Source organism: Calidris pugnax, unplaced genomic scaffold (genome assembly GCF_001431845.1).
Source record: "Calidris pugnax isolate Ruff unplaced genomic scaffold, ASM143184v1 scaffold113, whole genome shotgun sequence".
Classification (NCBI taxonomy): Eukaryota; Metazoa; Chordata; class Aves; order Charadriiformes; family Scolopacidae; genus Calidris; species Calidris pugnax.
The window spans coordinates 2401643-2420498 of NW_015090879.1; the positions used below are offsets into that span (position 1 = coordinate 2401643).

Consider the following 18856-nt stretch of genomic DNA (forward strand, 5'->3'; position numbering starts at 1 on the left):
TTTTTTTTTTTTTTGTCTCATTTATTAAGGATGTTTGTTTTTCTTCCATGTTTAACAGAAAATCCAGCTGCTTGACTTGTGTAACGAAAACATCCAGATCTCTAATCAGCTTTTTCTTGGGTTTTTTTTTTTTTGAGCTCCCTGTCACTAAACTGTTTGAATAACAACATAAGACTTTTTAAGCTCAAAGATATATAAAACAGTTTTTAGCCAAGTAACTGGTGTCAGAATTAAAGTGAGCAATTAGTGTTTATAGGGGTGAAATTATTTTGAAAGGGATTGTGCAGCACTGCAATCTGCAAAATCAGTTCTTTTTGGAAGAACCTGTAAATAGCGGCCCAGCCATTCTATACAACCTGCTTCTAATTATCTGAATCCAGGGCTGGAGCTCAATATTAAACTTCTTAAGGGATTAGTTTAATTGTGTGAAAACCCAAACATGCTTAAAGGAAAATCTAAATTTTGAAAGTATATAGGCTAGAGAGAAGTGGGAACTGCTGTTGACAAACTAGTGCTTCTCTTGCCATGGCAGAATAATCTGAACTTCTTTTCCCCCAGAGAGTGTTTTGCATTAAAGTAGAACGCACTGGTTTGGTTTGGGGTTTTTTGTTTTTGTTTTTTAGCAGCAGTGTCCAGGAAAGTTTTTGTTGGGGAGGTTGGTAGGTGTAGTTCTAGGCTTTAGTTGTGTCATTAATCTCCTGAAAACATACACTGGATACTTGATCTAGGAAGAGGAATTGTTCTGCGTTTTGTTACCCTAATGAAATTTGAACTGCACAATTAGAAATAGCATTTTAATGTGCAGTCCCCCGGGGCTGGCAGCAGGAGCTGCGCAGGTGGCTCTCTTTTCTTCCCCTTAAGTGTTCTGTTGATATTAAGAACACACTTAATTTTTGGTGCAAGCCCAAAACTGAGCTTGAAAAGGAAGAATCAAGGCGAAAGTGAGATTATCAGACTTTGAATTCTGAACTAGCCATGCCAGTGTGTGCTTTCTGTGCTTTCTATTTTGCTGCTGGTGCTTCCAGGGTGCTGTGACGTGTTGAGCTGCAGCTTGTTTGGCACCTCGTGTCGGTGCAGGGCAGAATCCCCTGCAGCTGCAGCACGGAGCTCGCGGCGAGACAGATGTCACACAGCTGGGCTGCACGGCACGGTTCATCTGTCACAGCCATGGATGGCTCTTCTAGAACAGGAGCTTTAGATCACATCAATCTATTGATGGTTGTCAAACCGAACTGATAGAGGAATATGATTTTCAACTATTAATGTAGCATAGGAATTTGTGAGAGTCAAACCGCTATGGTGAATATTTTGATTTGCTCTTGGATAATAGTCAGGTCTGGGAGCTGCAGGGGAAGAGCAGGGCCCTTGTGTCCTCATGCAGACCATGGAGTGGGGGTGAAAGGAGGTGGTTTTGGGGTGTTTCGTGGCTGTGCCCCTCAGCATGAGCTGCCCCATTGCTGGGATCATCAGCAGGTGTTCTGCGCGGGGGCAGGTCCTTCCAGGGAATTAGTGTGTGGTATGAAAAATATCCTATGGGGCACTTGCTGCAGAAAATTAAAAAATAGCTCTTCTGTTCTTTGCCAGGTACATGGCTAGAAACAAAGAGGGCTCTGGTTTGACACTGGTGTCAGGCTGCTTTTCCTAACTGGATTGAGCCTGGGTGCAAGAGGGAGTACTAAGGACAACATTTATTACAGTTCTGCATGTGTTTTTACATCAGCTCTGGAGCTCGTGTTTTTATTTAACCAATTTGTTCCTCTCTGTGTTAGTCCGTGTTCAAGTAGCAGTTTGGGATTGGACACGGCGCAACTCTGATTCTGGAGGCAGACAGTTAAATTGAGACAAGGTCATACTGAAATTAAATCTGAAATATTCTGACAGTCGTTAGTTAGTGTTGTGTTCTATTTGACACTTATCTCCTATATTTGTCATTGTATCTTAACTAATACTCGGCAGTTCTTAACAGTGATATTCTTGCCCGAGTCTCCCGACACATCGGACACGGTGCAACTCTGATTCTGGAGGCAGACATTAAATTGAGACAAGGTCATACTGAAATTAAATCTGAAATATTCTGACAGTCGTTAGTTAGTGTTGTGTTCTATTTGACACTTATCTCCTATATTTGTCATTGTATCTTAACTAATACTCGGCAGTTCTTAACAGTGATATTCTTGCCCGAGTCTCCCGACACATCTCCAGGTGCCACTGCCCTCCTGCTTCTCTGGGGGTCAGATGAGTTAAAATTCACAGAAGTTGTGATTTTTACAAGGTTGTGAATTGTGAGATCATGCACAGGACTGGATTTTTAATTGCTTGATCGGGTATTCTGCCTCTATTAGCCATGGGTTTAGGTGATTACTATTATTTTAAGTTTTTAAATAGCTACTTCCTTATTTTCAATGCTTTAAAAAAGAGCACAATGCCGACACTTGGGATTGCGTCATTATTTTCTAATACCTTTGATACCTTTGTAGAGTATTAACTGGGATATAGGGTCAATCAGCAATAAATAATTTTTATCTTCTGGGGTTTTAAACTTGTAAAGAGGTGTTTCTTGGCTAGGACAAAGGCTGCCACAATTTAAATTGCTGTAAGCCTTTCAGGTACCTTATCCAAACTTCAAAAAGGTTGCTTTGTAGGAAATGAAAGTGGTTTTTTTACTTTGTAGTTCTGTGACTTTTAAAATAAGTTTATTTCTGTAGTGATTGCTGTTACCTTATTATACAAAGTATACTTTGTAAGGATTTTGTCGGATTTTTTTTTTTTTTTAAGAATTAACTAATCTTGTTTGAGTTTTTGAGCTCAGGATTATGAATTGTAGAGTTAGCTGAAGGAGAATTAATTTTTTTGTTCCCTGATAATGAAGGCTGTTGTGAACAAATAAAGTAGGAGTTGAGCTGCTTCTTCCCAAAGGGAATGTTTGCGGCAGTGAGCACCGAGGGGCTGAGGAGACACCCAGGCAGGAGCGTTTCTCTAATGAGGTGCTGTCTTGTTTGCTTTGGGTCTTAGAGCAAAATAAACCCCAACTGTTTAATTAAATACTGGCCAGGAAGGAACGAGTAAATTTTTGTTTTCCTGCCACAATTGCATAGAGCTTTCTAGAAATGCATTTACAAAATATTTAACATTTGAAAGTTAGTGTTTTATAAACACTATAATAAACTGAAACAATTGTAACAAGTTCGGCAGCACTTTGCACACTCCTGAGGTTTGTATATAAACCATTCTGCTTGTTTCCTAGTGCGCTTAGTGTTTGTGCTCGGTTATTATAGATGAATGAAGACAAATAAATTGCTTCTTTGGGTAGGGACACATCTGCTGGGTTTTTCTCTCTGAGCTGGCAGATTGTGGCGCTACGTGGTGCAGCGAGCCTCGACGATGTGCTCGAGATGGAGTGATTTCAGCTGTAACATCTTGTTAGATGGTGTTTCTGGACAGGCCATGGTGGTTCTGTTCTGCTTTAACATCTGTGAGAGGTCTGAAATCACGATGAGTACTTGAAAGACTGCGAAAAAAAGGAGTGGAGGATGGAAAGAGACAGTCACTAAAGTAATATTGGCCAGTTGGAAATAGGAAACAAATTCCTGGAAAAAGGCATTGTGAAAACTAGAAACGTTCTTCGTTTGACCCACGTCTTGGCGTATAGAAATGTTCTTTACAGTGTTCTGGAATACAAAACTCCTGGGCTAGGATTTCTGCTTCAGCAGAGAACGTTGAGCACGTTTCCTACTTTCCTTTCCATATCTGGAAGAAAGGTTTGCTGTTCCTGCTTGTTGTGTGTTGTCATGGTTCATTTTTTTTGTAGTAGTGCTCTATATATGAAAATTGGCAATTTTTTTTTTCTGGTAGCCACTGTGAAAGTCTGAATGGGAAAGGGCTTTATAAGGTAGAAGTCAAGATTTCTCTCTTTCACAGATGTTTGGACAGACACACACGACAATGGTAAAAATAAAGTCTATGGTGTAGTGTTCTTTATTTGGCTTTTTTCAAAGACTGGTAAGCATGATTTAGAAAACATTAAACCTTGCAATGCAACCTTCCCTTTTGGGTGAGAAAAGGATTTAATTGCCATTTCAGAGGAAGTGCAGTCTTCAAGTAGCCTTGAAATCTTTTTTCGATGAAGTAAACAGAAGACATGAATAGCTTTAAATAAGCTTATTTTATGGTTGAACAGAGAGTAAATGCTATTCCTGCTGTTAGATCAGGGGTTTAATATCATGGAGTAATTTATGAGGTTGTGTTTACTGTTGTTTTCTTTTTTAAAACTTACACCCCTCTCGCAGTGCATGGAAGGACACTGAAATGTAATTGTAGACCTGTCAAAACAGCTCCCAGTGGACTGGTGGCAACCTTTGAAGACGGCGATATGCTGATGGAGGAATTTGTCAGGAAAACAATTGTTTCTCTTGGCTTTTGGATTCTCTTTAACAATATGGGAAAATACTTAGTCCTGAATCCAGTAAGAGCATACAAATGAGCTGAGAGAAATTACTTCAATGCGGCCGTGCCGGTGTAATGACAGCAATTAGTATGTATGTAACAGGGATGGGGCAGGGGAGGTGGGGAAGGAAGGAAGAAGTACACTTAAAATTTGGTAACTTGAATAACGGTTCCAGAAACTATTTTCTTCAAAAAAAGTACACAAAAGAATTCATGGTGAAGTGGGCGATGAACTTCTGCAATGTATGTGCTCCCTTGAAATACTTACGACCTGGTGAACGTTGAGAACAGCACAGGAGGAGAGCTTTGGGCTCCTGTTGGTTGTTGGTGGCAGTAGGTACAACAGGGAATGTACAAAGATGCTTCAATGCTTTTTCTTCTCATTTCAGGTTTGCTTCCTGATTTCATAATTGGCAAATCTGAGACGGTGAAACCTGACTGTTGAAGGGTGCAAGGTGTGAACCTGCTCGAGCAGGTAGGCCCACAATGGGAAAGAAAATCTTCAAAAGTGGCAACACTGCCTGCCTTGGGATTTGGAATATGCCTTCCTGTGTCCCCTCTGTCCTGGGCATCCTGCAACTTAAACTGAATCACTTGGATTCTTTTTTCATTGTTGCTGTGCAAAAATAACTCTACAGGATTTGAAGACAAAACTCTGCCTTACATCTTGGAATAATTTGGTTTGTCTTTCCAAATAGCTGGTAAATATAAGGGTAAAATAGAACAATTTTTATTTGCACCCTGGTGATTTTTGGGACAAAAGGAGTGCTTCCCTCTCTGTAGCTTAATTGGCCAGATTATTGAATGTCATACTGATACAAATTGTTAAACCCACATATTTCCAACACCTCCCACTCCCCAATTTGCTCTTTTGCTGAAGCATTGCACTGATTTCAGGCAGTGGCCATAAAAGTTCTCCTTAACTATTCTGGATAATTAGAGTCTGAAGCTGAGGTAGCTACTGGAAGCGTACAGCAGTGAGAGACTCTTCATAGAGACACTTTTTCACTGCTATGGAGCAGAGTTGAGCTGTTCTTTTGGGTTGTCAGGAGACTTAAATCGGGTAAAACATTAACCTTCCTGTCACTGTTTCATGACAAAAGTTTGTCTTCCGGGCAAAGTCCATCGTGGTGGTGCAGTAGGAGCATTTGCTCTTCCATTGTTTTTGCCCCTTTGAGCGGTACGATGGGTTGTCGTGAGGATTTAGAAATGGGGAAGGCAAACTTTGTCCCTTGCAATAGCCTCTGGATTTTGGGAAAAGTGTACTTTGAGAGCGAGAGGCTTCCAGGCTGTTGGTTCTTCATCTTGACCCCCTCTTATTTGTCAGTAGGGCTTGTACCAATGGGGTTGTAGAACCGGTCTGGATTGAAGGTATTCTCTTAAAACAGAACATTTGTAACCTCTGTCATGGCATGGATTAAATTTAGAACATCGATGAACAATTTATTGTATTGGAACTTTCTACACGGGCTTTGTTGCTAAGGTAGTAATCAGTGATTTGCATGTTTTCTGCTGCAATGTCCACACTTCTTACAATACGAATTTAAAAAAAAAAAAGTATAATGTTTAATAATTTGCTTTGGCAACACACTTCCAGCAGACTATCCAGCTGCTGTCAGGTTTTCAGTGACCAACTTGAGTGGTTTCAGATCAGGCTTGCAGCAAACTTAACTAATTTTAAATCTGTGTGGTGTGAATGAATTCAGCAAATAAGTTGGAACACAAAGTGTTTCTTCAGACTTGGTGTGTATTGAATTATGAAGCATGTTATATGGCGTAGTTTTACAGCAGATAAACAATATGTTAAGTGTCTATTTTCCACTGGGGTAATACCTTACCAGAATTTTTAAACTCAGCACACTCAGGGTCAGTGTGGATGTGTTTGGATGGGAGACTGTACCGCTCGGGAGGAGCTGGACAGCTCGTCACCAGGTCTGCAGAAAAGACAATCTGAAAATGAACTATTTTGAAAATTCCTGCTACTCCCGTGTGTCTGTGCTGGGAGATGAGACCCGTGTCAGGCTGCAAGGATCAGCTGTGTCCCCTTGAAGGTGGGGTGGAGGTGGGGGCAGGCAGTTGTGTAGGTGTGAGCGGGGGGAGATGTGAGCCCTGGCAGAGCAGCTTGGTAAGGCCAGGTCTCCACCGCAGCGTGTCAGTGCTGCTGCTGCTGCAGCCCCCGCTCACACCAGACACGTTGTACCATCCAGTGTCTCAAAGAGCAGCACCCCCAGTGAGCTGTGTGGGGCTGTGCCTGTCGGGGGGAGCTTTGGGGACACAGTGCTGCGTTCAGTGGAAAAATCTCAATGGAAATGGTGAGCAGTCACCACTGCTTTCACAGTTTGCCTTTGCTTCACTTACTGGCACCTCTTTCTTGAAAACCAGAGTAATCCATAGGATGTTTCGTAAGAATAGATTCTTTCCGAGCAGGTTTTTTGCTTGCCTCACTGAACACATTGTCTGAGTCAGCCATTAATTCTAAGAATAACTAAATGTATATTGCAATAAGTTTACGACTGCGGTGTTAACACAGGGGAGCTGAAATGACTCCAATGTTTAGTTTGTTTAACCTTTTGAGTGCTGACAGAGCATAGCAACTCAGTTTCTATTCTAATAGGAGTTACCTCACACGTTAGGAATGAATCAGCTTTAAAAATATTGACAAAGATAAAAAACCTTCTATGAGAAGGGAGCTTTTGGCACACATCACGCATGCCAAAGTAATGTTTGGCTGTGAGTGCTGGGGATCAAAGTGAAACACAAAGACTGTTAAACAGCTCAAAGCAACTTTATAACTTTATACTTTAAAAATCTATTTTGGGGCCTCCTAAGGACTTACTGAGACTTCCTGCAACTTCTGCTCTGCTCCGTCAGTCAGTCCAGCTTTTTCTTGGAAAAAGGTTTATTTTAGAAGAGACACAACAGAGAAGAGCTGGGGGGAAAGCTGGTTTAATGATATTAGTCTTTTAAAATATGTCAAGAGGTATGGAGCTCAGTGTAAATAAAGGTAACTTAAAGATGATGAGAATATGTTGAAATGTAGTTTATTCTTGAACTACTGGGTTGTCATTTAATGCAGAGCTATTCTGAAATTACCCAGTTTATGGGATATATTTGTCATCTCCGTACAGAATGGAGCCTGTCATATCAGAGCTCTCAGGACTCAGTTGGGAGCAGCTCTGATTGAGAGGCAATATCCATCATCTTCCTCTGCCTTCTCCTCTTGCCCACCATTTGTTTCTTCTGCTTCTCTTCCCTATTTTGCTTTTCTGTGCTAAACTTCTGATTGTTTTGGCAACAGACTAGGAAATGTTGCGATTTCAACAGATCTATTTAGAAAATAGAAAGGAATTATTTGTATATGTTCCTTTCACACATATTTTTTTTTTTCCCTGGAAAATGACCATGCATAAGAATGAACTTTGTTCCCTCAGTGGTAGTGATTCTTTATTTTTCATCCCAGGTGCAATTTATTTTTTCCTAATAAAGCAGGAAACATAAAATTTGTTTTTTCTACATACTTTCTAGTGTGGAATATTTTGAATGTCAATGAACAATTCATTGTATTGGAACTTTCTACACGGGCTTTGTTGCTAAGGTAGTAATCAGTGATTTGCATGTTTTCTGCTGCAATGTCCACACTTCTTACAATACGAATTTAAAAAAAAAAAAGTATAATGTTTAATAATTTGCTTTGGCAACACACTTCCAGCAGACTATCCAGCTGCTGTCAGGTTTTCAGTGACCAACTTGAGTGGTTTCAGATCAGGCTTGCAGCAAACTTAACTAATTTTAAATCTGTGTGGTGTGAATGAATTCAGCAAATAAGTTGGAACACAAAGTGTTTCTTCAGACTTGGTGTGTATTGAATTATGAAGCATGTTATATGGCGTAGTTTTACAGCAGATAAACAATATGTTAAGTGTCTATTTTCCACTGGGGTAATACCTTACCAGAATTTTTAAACTCAGCACACTCAGGGTCAGTGTGGATGTGTTTGGATGGGAGACTGTACCGCTCGGGAGGAGCTGCTGGACAGCTCGTCACCGGGTCTGCAGAAAAGACAACCTGAAAATGAACTATTTGGAAAATTCCTGCTACTCCCGTGTGTCTGTGCTGGGAGATGAGACCCGTGTCAGGCTGCAAGGATCAGCTGTGTCCCCTTGAAGGCAGTTGTGTAGGTGTGAGCAGGGGGAGATATGAGCCCTGGCAGAGCAGCTTGGTAAGGCCAGGTCTCCACCGCAGCGTGTCAGTGCTGCTGCTGCTGCAGCCCCCGCTCACACCAGACACGTTGTACCATCCAGTGTCTCAAAGAGCAGCACCCCCAGTGAGCTGTGTGGGGCTGTGCCTGTCGGGGGGAGCTTTGGGGACACAGTGCTGCGTTCAGTGGAAAAATCTCAATGGAAATGGTGAGCAGTCACCACTGCTTTCACAGTTTGCCTTTGCTTCACTTACTGGCACCTCTTTCTTGAAAACCAGAGTAATCCATAGGATGTTTCGTAAGAATAGATTCTTTCCGAGCAGGTTTTTTGCTTGCCTCACTGAACACATTGTCTGAGTCAGCCATTAATTCTAAGAATAACTAAATGTATATTGCAATAAGTTTACGACTGCGGTGTTAACACAGGGGAGCTGAAATGACTCCAATGTTTAGTTTGTTTAACCTTTTGAGTGCTGACAGAGCATAGCAACTCAGTTTCTATTCTAATAGGAGTTACCTCACACGTTAGGAATGAATCAGCTTTAAAAATATTGACAAAGATAAAAAACCTTCTATGAGAAGGGAGCTTTTGGCACACATCACGCATGCCAAAGTAATGTTTGGCTGTGAGTGCTGGGGATCAAAGTGAAACACAAAGACTGTTAAACAGCTCAAAGCAACTTTATAACTTTATACTTTAAAAATCTATTTTGGGGCCTCCTAAGGACTTACTGAGACTTCCTGCAACTTCTGCTCTGCTCCGTCAGTCAGTCCAGCTTTTTCTTGGAAAAAGGTTTATTTTAGAAGAGACACAACAGAGAAGAGCTGGGGGGAAAGCTGGTTTAATGATATTAGTCTTTTAAAATATGTCAAGAGGTATGGAGCTCAGTGTAAATAAAGGTAACTTAAAGATGATGAGAATATGTTGAAATGTAGTTTATTCTTGAACTACTGGGTTGTCATTTAATGCAGAGCTATTCTGAAATTACCCAGTTTATGGGATATATTTGTCATCTCCGTACAGAATGGAGCCTGTCATATCAGAGCTCTCAGGACTCAGTTGGGAGCAGCTCTGATTGAGAGGCAATATCCATCATCTTCCTCTGCCTTCTCCTCTTGCCCACCATTTGTTTCTTCTGCTTCTCTTCCCTATTTTGCTTTTCTGTGCTAAACTTCTGATTGTTTTGGCAACAGACTAGGAAATGTTGCGATTTCAACAGATCTATTTAGAAAATAGAAAGGAATTATTTGTATATGTTCCTTTCACACATATTTTTTTTTTTCCCTGGAAAATGACCATGCATAAGAATGAACTTTGTTCCCTCAGTGGTAGTGATTCTTTATTTTTCATCCCAGGTGCAATTTATTTTTTCCTAATAAAGCAGGAAACATAAAATTTGTTTTTTCTACATACTTTCTAGTGTGGAATATTTTGAAATATTTCAGTTGAATTTATATGGCATCTCTAGTATCGTGAAAGGAGAGAACAAGAACATGTAACGTGATTTTTAAAACAAAAGCCAAATTCCCGTTTCTGGAAAGAACCCGCTCTCGGGATGAATGACCCACTTTCTGAGCAGTTGCTGCTGTGACGGGCTGTTCCTGAAAGTGCCCTGGCAGCAGCTGGAGGGTTTGGTAACCTTATATGTAATTTGGCTTTGGGGAGCGACTGAAAGTGAAGACATTGCAAATCAGTCCCTTGGAATTTGCTTAACATGGGTACACCAGCAGAAGTACTGGATCTGTTCTGTTTATGTACTTAAATGTCTCTGATTTTAATTAGTAGGTGAAGAAAAGGATAAACTTTTACCAATACAGTTCCTATTTTCTTACTGGCTCTAATTCATGAGTCACTTTTGTAGGAAAGTTTATTGACAACTTTTATTCAGTTAATGCAAATTTTGCCTTTACAATCCTTTTTCTGATTCCCAGAGCAATTGTAGTTTTTTCCCTCTTTTAGCACGTGGGTGATGAGCATTGGAGAGTGTTTGTTTCACAGATGCTCAGCTACCTCTGGGATTTCAGAGTTCAAACCTTGATACCAGCTGCTAATGTGGAGTATCCGACAATCCAGACACTTCACTCAAACTAGCACTTAGTCCCTTTTCCAGCTCTCTACTGAAACCTCCAGTTTCTAGGAATGGAAATAAAGCAGACTGGGAATTCAGTCTGAGGAGGGACAGAGCGGGGTCCCCATCCTCCTCGCCACGTCAGGGGCCAAAGTGTTTTCCATTTAAGATGAAGAACTCTGCTGCAACCAGCAGGGACTCAAAATCTGGAGCATGTTTTGCAGCCTGATCAAACTTTAAATTGTCAGGAATTTTGTTGATGGCTGGATACAGTGATTAAATAGGTCAAGTATTACCACAGTTAAGAAGGGCCGTAGTGGCTGGATGGAAGAGACACTAGAGCTCCCCGGCCCCAGCCCTGGGACACTGGGTTTGTGAAGGTACCTGTGGGGACCCACAAAACTGTGCATTATGCATTTGAGTCTGTTGGATACTGACAGGAAAATCTGTCCAGCTGAAAGAAAAGCAACATCTGGGATTTTATCAAAATTTGTTCTACCCTTCAAATAAATGTAAACGATATGACACTCCCCCCCTCTTAATAATCCGGAATATTTCTTTCCCTGGAGGTAAGAGATAAAGAAAATCCTTTAGAAAATCTTGCTGGTTGATACAAAGTTGGTGATTGCGAGAGAACACATCAGGTGGGGTGTGACTGAGAGAATTACGTGGTCAGACCATATTCCCTGAAACATCATATCAGGCACTCTTTACCTGGATACATTGCTGAAAATAGCCCAGGTAATTCATAACTGCAGCTATTTTGAGTCCTTTAGTGCTACAGCATAATCTCTCTGTCTTTAGCATTTGAATGACTCTGTGAATATTTGGAAGGACATCTGAATTATTTTGGCTGCAACAGAACTCCTCACTGGATGGTGGACGCTTGTAACTGATCGTAGCAACTGCTTCAACTGCAGGAGCAGATGGGACACGTGTCCGGGGTTTAACCCGAGCCCTCATAGCCAGGCAGATCTGTGCAATTAGGGTAATCTTCATCTGGTTTGGATTATAATTTTTGGTCATGATTCTGTCTGTAAATTTAGAGAAGACTGGGGTGTGTGTTATTTTGATGATAAGCCTTTTTATTTCTTCATTGCCCGTTAAAGCACTGGCAGCTGGCTGTATTGATAGTGATGTGACCCACGAAATAGTTTGTCTCTTTAAAGGTATTCTTGCTTAAACCATAGCAGTTTGGCTTCTGCCTGCTCCTGGGTTTTGCATTAACTTGCTGCTTTCAACTCTAGTGTTCAAATTTGTAATTACTCTGGGTTGAAAAACCTTTTATTCTTTTTGCAGATTTCCTCCTTAGACTGAAATAAACCTTCTATTCTGAGCCCAACACCATTCGTCTGCGATTAGGCAGCCCTTCAAACATTCACATTTCCAGCCTTATCAAGCGTCACGTCACTCTGCGGCCTGTCAGGCTGCCAGATCCTGCCCGTTCTCTCAAATCTGCCCTGTGACTTCATTTTTCAAATACTTTTCTTACCCTCTTTCCTTCAGGTACAGCTGGCAGGTGCTTGCAAAGATGTCTAAAACTAACAAATCCAAATCTGGATCCCGATCTTCCCGCTCGAGGTCTGGATCGAGGTCGCGCTCACGGTCCTTCTCCAAATCTCGCTCCCGTTCTCGCTCTGTCTCACGGTCGAGGAAGCGCAGACTTAGGTAAGTGTGTGCAGTGCTCTGAAGCCAAAGGGTGTAACGGTGTTTTTCCTCTCTGTCCTGCTCAGATGGTTTGTCACTTAATGCTTTTCTAGGGAGACTTTGATTAGATTCCAGGACAGATAGTGGCCTGCGGCTTGGGCTGTTTCCTGCCAACCAGTGCTGTTTTCAATTGGAACTGTTTCTCAGCATTGTCAAGAAACTTCTTTTGAGCTCTTAATCTGGTCTGCGTAGCATGGTTTTTTGGAAAACAATAATTTTACTTTCTGTACAAGTCTTCTTCCCCTACTGCGAGCACTAACAGGTGCCATCATGTACAGCTAGGTGAGGCGGGTTTGTTAGTACAGCTCATTCTGTCTGGGATACAGCCCACAGTGAAGCTGTTACAGCTTTTTTAGACTGGGCCCTTAGAGAAGAGCCCTGTACTTCGTTTTTCCTCACAGGTATTCATTGAAGCCTCTGTCAAAATCCCATGTGTGGTTTTTTTCCCCATGTTCTTCTGCAGTTCTTAGTTGCTGCTGTGTGTGCTGGTCCTCATGCTAAGTACACACAATTTCTGAGATCCAGTTTCCCATATTAAAAGTACTTGTGGTTAATGATGATGTTTGAAATTGCCAAAGCAGGACAAAGTGCAAAAAAAATCATAGCTTTTTATCCTGACCTGAGATTATTTGGTCAGACCCTTGCTTTACTGCTGGGGGAGAGTTACTGTGCGTGTTCTGTAGAGCGGGGAAGAGGAGCGGGGAAGGTCCGTAGCAAAACATTTTGACTTTTTTTTTTTTAAGCCTTTATTGTAATTGATCCCAGACTTGAGGGGCCTTTGCAGAGGTTGCATGCTTTCCCCCTCTTTCTAAAAATAAATTGCAATGATTTTTAATGTCAGTTTAAGATACTGCAGTGAAAGGTAGGGGCATGTTTTACTGTTTCCCTGTCCCTCCCCTAAACATACAGGAGTTGGTAGTTCTGGATGGATAAAGATGATAAAGCTAATTTCACTGCAGTTAATTTTGAGAAATCATTAATGTACATAATAGTTGTTCTTGCCTCTCTGAATTGCTTCTGCTCAGGCCAGTTAAAGGCCTGGTATCTCTGGATCTCAGGATATCTCTGTTTTCCTTTTCTTTTGGCTAAGCATTTTGTGCCTGGCAAAGGCATTCCGGTTGGACTGGGTATAATGATGTTCAGCTGCTTTTTCACTGGTCTTAAATTAATAACACACAGTCTAATGATTTCTCAGAATATAAACACATGCAACTGTTAACAATTAAAGAGATTTTTAAAATGCAGAGGCTCTAATAAACGTACATTTGGAGAGAGAAGGACATGGCAAAACTAAATGAGAGGCGGAGACTTGAGTCGGAGGAGTTCTTTGCAGAAGGGAGCAGGAGGATACGTGGGCATTTGGGAATATCTGCCTGGCTAGGAAGGAACTTTGACAGTTGAAAACAAAGGAGTCCTGTGCAAGCATGATCGTTTCCTCTGCGCTGCTGCTGAATCTACTTGTGTTCTGTAAATAACTCAGCTTAAAAAAAAATAATAAATCAAAATGGATTGGGTTAGTACAGACAAGTCATCTTGTGTGGCCATAGGATGTTCTCTGAGGTAGGTCTCGTGGTGTCTTGGCATAAAAGTCCGTTGTTGGGTACTTCAGCATACACCACAAAAATTTTTTCCTCTTCATTTGGTAAGTTTACTGTTTGTTCTATGTTGTATTGCCGTTTTGGATTCTGCCTAATACTTCTTCTTTCTTTATGACTTTACAGTAGATAAAAATGAAAAATAAAATGGTGGGTGCTGTAGAACTGGAGTGGTGTGTGTTAGCTGTGGCTGGCTACAGGGGCTGGCCGAGTTGGGCAATTATTATGTAAAAGAAACACCACAAGTAATATTTGCTGCATTTTTCTAAAAGATTTCTTGTAAATAATCTCAGCAACTTTTGGAGTGTTTCTGAGGCGGATCTCTCTTAGTGTAAGAAAGGACGGTGGAAATTATTTCAGCCCATATTATTTACTAAAATTACATTTGGAAAAATCTCTTTTCTCTTTAAACTTAGCAGTTGGATGTTTCTGTTTTACCAATACAAATTTTCTAAAATCTCTGACTTCAGGCAGAAGTTTGTGTTTTTCCAACAGCTGTGAAATCTTTACTGCAAAGCTGGCGTCTGAGCTACAGCGAGGCTTTTAAACAGTTACACAACTGCAGCTCCAAAAATGTAGTGGAAGAGTCTATTGGAACAATTACCCCTCAGTGTTCTGCTGCTTAAATCTGTATTTGTCTTGGCTTGGGTTCTGTCCTGGAGGAGTGTCCTGGGTGAGAGGAGGGACACTGAACACTGCCATCTCGTGGTGTCAGGCTGAGGAGAGAACTTCCCTCTGCTCTCCTGCCCCTTTGATGGAGCTCCAGCTCCTCAGCTGAGGCATAAAGTGTACCTTTCAAAATATTAAACTTTAGAGCAGCATGGGTTTGCTCCGGCACTGCCCCTCTCAGGTGGAGGTGTAGCAGTTTATTTAACTTTACCTGGCAAAGGCGTGGGTTTTCATCTTGATTAGCAGAATTTCAAAAGCACGTGAGAATAAGTGAGGGACATGACAGGCAGCTTTTGGATCTGTTTCAATAATGGTAGCATGACCTGCATAAAGAGATAAGACTTTGTGGAGGAGATCTAAAATGAGGTATAACCTTGACCATGAGGTATAACTCTGGCATTATAATACTAAGGGCTGGAGTTTTGAGATATGTCACTTTTTCTGAAGCTGGGTAGCAGCCATGTTCATCCTAGAAAAGTGAAGAGCAGTGTGTACACATCTTGGTCTCTGCAAGGATCCTGAAATCAAATAATTGTTTGGCAGCGTCATAAATACAAGTCATTTCCACTGCAATTTATTAAGCACAAAGTGTAGTGCCTCCATTGGATAAGGGTAAACCAAAGAAATTGCTTTTAAAAGCTTAGAAATGAATTTTTCAAATTCTTTTCCGTATGGCCTTGAATAAAAAGTTGTGACAGAAGAATAAACTTGAAAATATTCGTGTAATTTTTTTCTTTTATCAGTTCTAGGTCCCGTTCGAGATCATATTCTCCATCTCATAACAGAGAAAGGAACCATCCCAGAGTCTATCAGAACCGGGATTTCAGAGGTCATAACAGAGGATACAGGAGACCGTATTATTTTCGTGGCCGAAACAGAGGGTTTTATCCATGGAACCAGTATAACCGAGGAGGATATGGGAATTACAGGTCAAACTGGCAAAATTATCGCCAAGCGTATAGCCCTCGCAGAGGGAGGTCACGCTCTCGTTCACCCAAGAGAAGATCTCCTTCACCAAGGTCTAGAAGTCATTCTAGAAATTCTGATAAGTCATCTTCTGATCGGTCAAGGAGGTCTTCCTCTTCCCGGTCTTCCTCGAATCATAGCCGAGTTGAGTCTTCCAAGCGTAAATCTGGAAAGGAGAAAAAGTCATCTTCCAAGGATACCCGGGCATCTCAGGCTGCAGGAGATAATCAAGGTGATGAGCCTAAGGAGCAGCCGTTCTCAGGAGCAGCGGCTCAGGATACCAAGGCATCTGAGGGATCAAAACCATGGCAAGATATGACCACCTATGGAACGAGTTCAGCGTCGAGAGCTTCTGTGTCTGAGCTTAGCCCGAGGGAACGCAGTCCTGCGTTAAAAAGCCCTCTCCAGTCGGTGGTGGTGAGGCGGCGCTCTCCTCGGCCCAGCCCGTTGCAGAAGTCAAGCCCTCCACTCTCCAGCCCCTCACAGACCAGCTCTGGGTTACAGAGTGGTGGCACCTCCTTTCAGGCGGGCTCTCACCAGAGCCCCTTCGACCACGGCTCGGCTGCTTTGAGCCCCACACGGAAAAGCCCTGTGTGCAAAAGCCCAACACCAATCGGTTCCATTTTCAGTACATCTCAGAAGGAGGAGACCCCGGCTCCTGGAGGAGGAGCCTTCTCAAAGAGGCAAGTGCTGCGTTTCCTGGCGTGCAGTGGTTTTGACCAGGCAGGGTTTGCAGGAGCAGGGGCTCTCCCTGAGCACTGTCAGGGCTCTCAGTGTGTGTGCGGTGCTGTGCCAACAGCTACCACCCATTTGGGCCCAGTGCTCTCAATTATAGAACAAAATACAGACCGGCCCTGTGCTCTAGGAAGCTGGAGTTAGTTTTCTGACTTGGTTAGTTTTAAAGGTTGCGTAGATTTCCCTGCAAACGTGAACACTTGAAGATGTGCCCGATGAGATTTCCTAGTGACCTAACAGTGCATTTTGGAGTTACTTTTCAGTTAAAGACTTCTTTTTATAATATTGCGTTCTTGAATTGCATTAGATGCTATACGTTAGCAAAATGTAGTTCTTCTTGGATGTCCTGCTGCAGGCAGCCCAGGGCAGGTATAGTTGCAGTGCCTGTGTCTGTGGGCAGTCTGAGAAACCAAAGCACCAAGATCATCACCAAAATTAAGAAATCCTTCCGTACAAAAGGCTTCAACTTGCCATGTCTGTTTGGTTAATCCACTGCAGATCCATGGCTGAAGGTGATGCTTTATTCTAAAAGATAAGGTAGCATTCACAAGCACTTGTAAATATCTTATTTATTATTTTTAAAGTTGTTTTGGACTGATTTTCTATCAAGGATGTCTGAAATTTAAAAAGAAAAAAAAAAGAGATGTAACTCTTGAACTTTTCAAAGCACTGATCTAATGTCCTTGGGCTTTACTGCTGTTTCCTCAAAACTAGGGTTTTGCTTAATGAGTGCTTTTAAACATAGTTCTGATGCTTTAAACTAGCTCGTGATAAATTGTTGTTCTCACTAGAAGTGTTTTTTCTTCTCCCAGCTAAATACATATTCTCCTCTGTTAACCTTTTTGCTTTTATTTGTATTTGCAGTCTATCATGAAATATTTAGCTTACCTATGAAACTTGCATCCAAAATTTGAAGTAGCTTTTGAGGCTTTTATTTCCAGTGTGTTGTTTAAAGCAGAACAGCCCAGTTTGAAAGTTTTGATGTGTTGTTCTCCTGAACCAGGTTTGTAAATAAAGCGCTTGGGTAAGACGTTACTATTTTCCTTAACATGAATTTGGGGGTAAGTTGTTTTTAATTTGTTCTTAAGCCTCATTTCATCAGTTCTGCATATCCATTTTCTTCTACATTTGCTGAATTTATTGAGCACTAAAAGTGTAAATCCAGGCTGAGGAATCTGCTGTATGTTTTAACTGTTTTAGGGCCTAGAGACAGCTTTCTGTACATGCATAGCTTGATGTTCTCTGAAATTTGACTACTTTCACTGAAGTATTAACCTCTGACTTTTAGTAAGAGAACTTCTATGATGTCTGTTTTATGAACAGGTATCTGGAAGAGCAGAAGACTGAGAATGGGAAAGACAAAGAACAGAAAGTAACAAATGTTGAGAAAGAAAAAAGTAAAGAAAAAGGAAATTTCTCTGAGTTGGGATCAGCAGATGGAAAGGCAAAATCTGACTCATATGCATCCAAAGCTGACTCTGAGAAGGGATACCGTGGCAGCCAGTCACCCAAGCGCTACAAATTCCGGGATGACTTTGACAAGGTAAAGGTCCCAGAGTTCCACAAGGAAAGTCATTATGGCAAAGAGGAAACAGATGAGCAGGAAAAGAAAGACAAGGCGAAGGGGCGAAAAGATTCGGAATTTGATGATGAGCCCAAATTTATGTCTAAAGTCGTAGCGACTTCGAGTAAAAGTCAAGAAGAGGATAGGTCAGGAAAATGGGAAGGCGTGGTGTTCTTGCCCCCTGGAAAAGAGAAACAAAGGAAATCTGAGGAAATGGAGGAGGAGAGCTATTCTGACAGATCAAAAAAAGAAGAGAGACCAGCATCCAAGAGAGCTGAGCCGGGTCACAGGGGCTTTGTTCCCGAAAAGAATTTTAGAGTGACCACTTACAAATCGAGCCAGGAAAAAAGTTCTTCCCCCCCACCAAGGAAGACTTCAGAGATAAAGGAGAAACCAGGCACCAAAGGAGAGGGGGCAGCTCCTGGCAAATCCTCCTTTTCCATTACTCGTGAGGCCCAGGTCAACATTCGAATGGATTCCTTTGATGAAGATCTTGCACGGTAAGTGTTTGCTGTCTTCAGAGCCTAAACAGTGATCTCTGCCTGTTCCTCTTCCTGAGATCCTCATACACTTGCCAAGCGTCAGGAAGGAGAAATCATGTTGCATTACAATTTGCATTTTTTGGAGATAGGGATTACATTTTTTTTTCTGGCATTATAATACTTGTGTGACCCTTTTCTCAGGGGGAGGTTAGAGGGGTTTCCAGTTTGCAGATGGTGAAATCGCAACGTAAAGGTTAAAAAACTTCTTCTAATCTTTTCTATGACTAGGTGTAAGATTAGCTTAGAGTGTAAATGGTTCTGCATTGGGTTCCACGTAACAGCAGGGTCTGGAAAGAGTTAGGAACCAAGTGGCTTCATGCTGCTGGAAGCTTAGTGGGACAGTGAAGTTACAGTGCCACTTAAATGCC

General features: G+C 41.7%; 1 protein-coding gene across 1 annotated transcript in view; it reads left to right on the top strand.

Moving 5' to 3' along the window:
- The window catches only part of THRAP3 (thyroid hormone receptor associated protein 3), a 33926-nt gene that overhangs the window by 7240 nt on the left and 7830 nt on the right, over positions 1 to 18856 (top strand). The window contains exons 3-6 of the mRNA XM_014946535.1: positions 4833 to 4918; positions 12217 to 12378; positions 15425 to 16330; positions 17706 to 18446. Coding sequence (XP_014802021.1) covers positions 12242 to 12378; positions 15425 to 16330; positions 17706 to 18446 — 1784 coding nt within the window. The 5' untranslated portion in view covers positions 4833 to 4918; positions 12217 to 12241. The remainder of the gene's footprint in view (positions 1 to 4832; positions 4919 to 12216; positions 12379 to 15424; positions 16331 to 17705; positions 18447 to 18856) is intronic.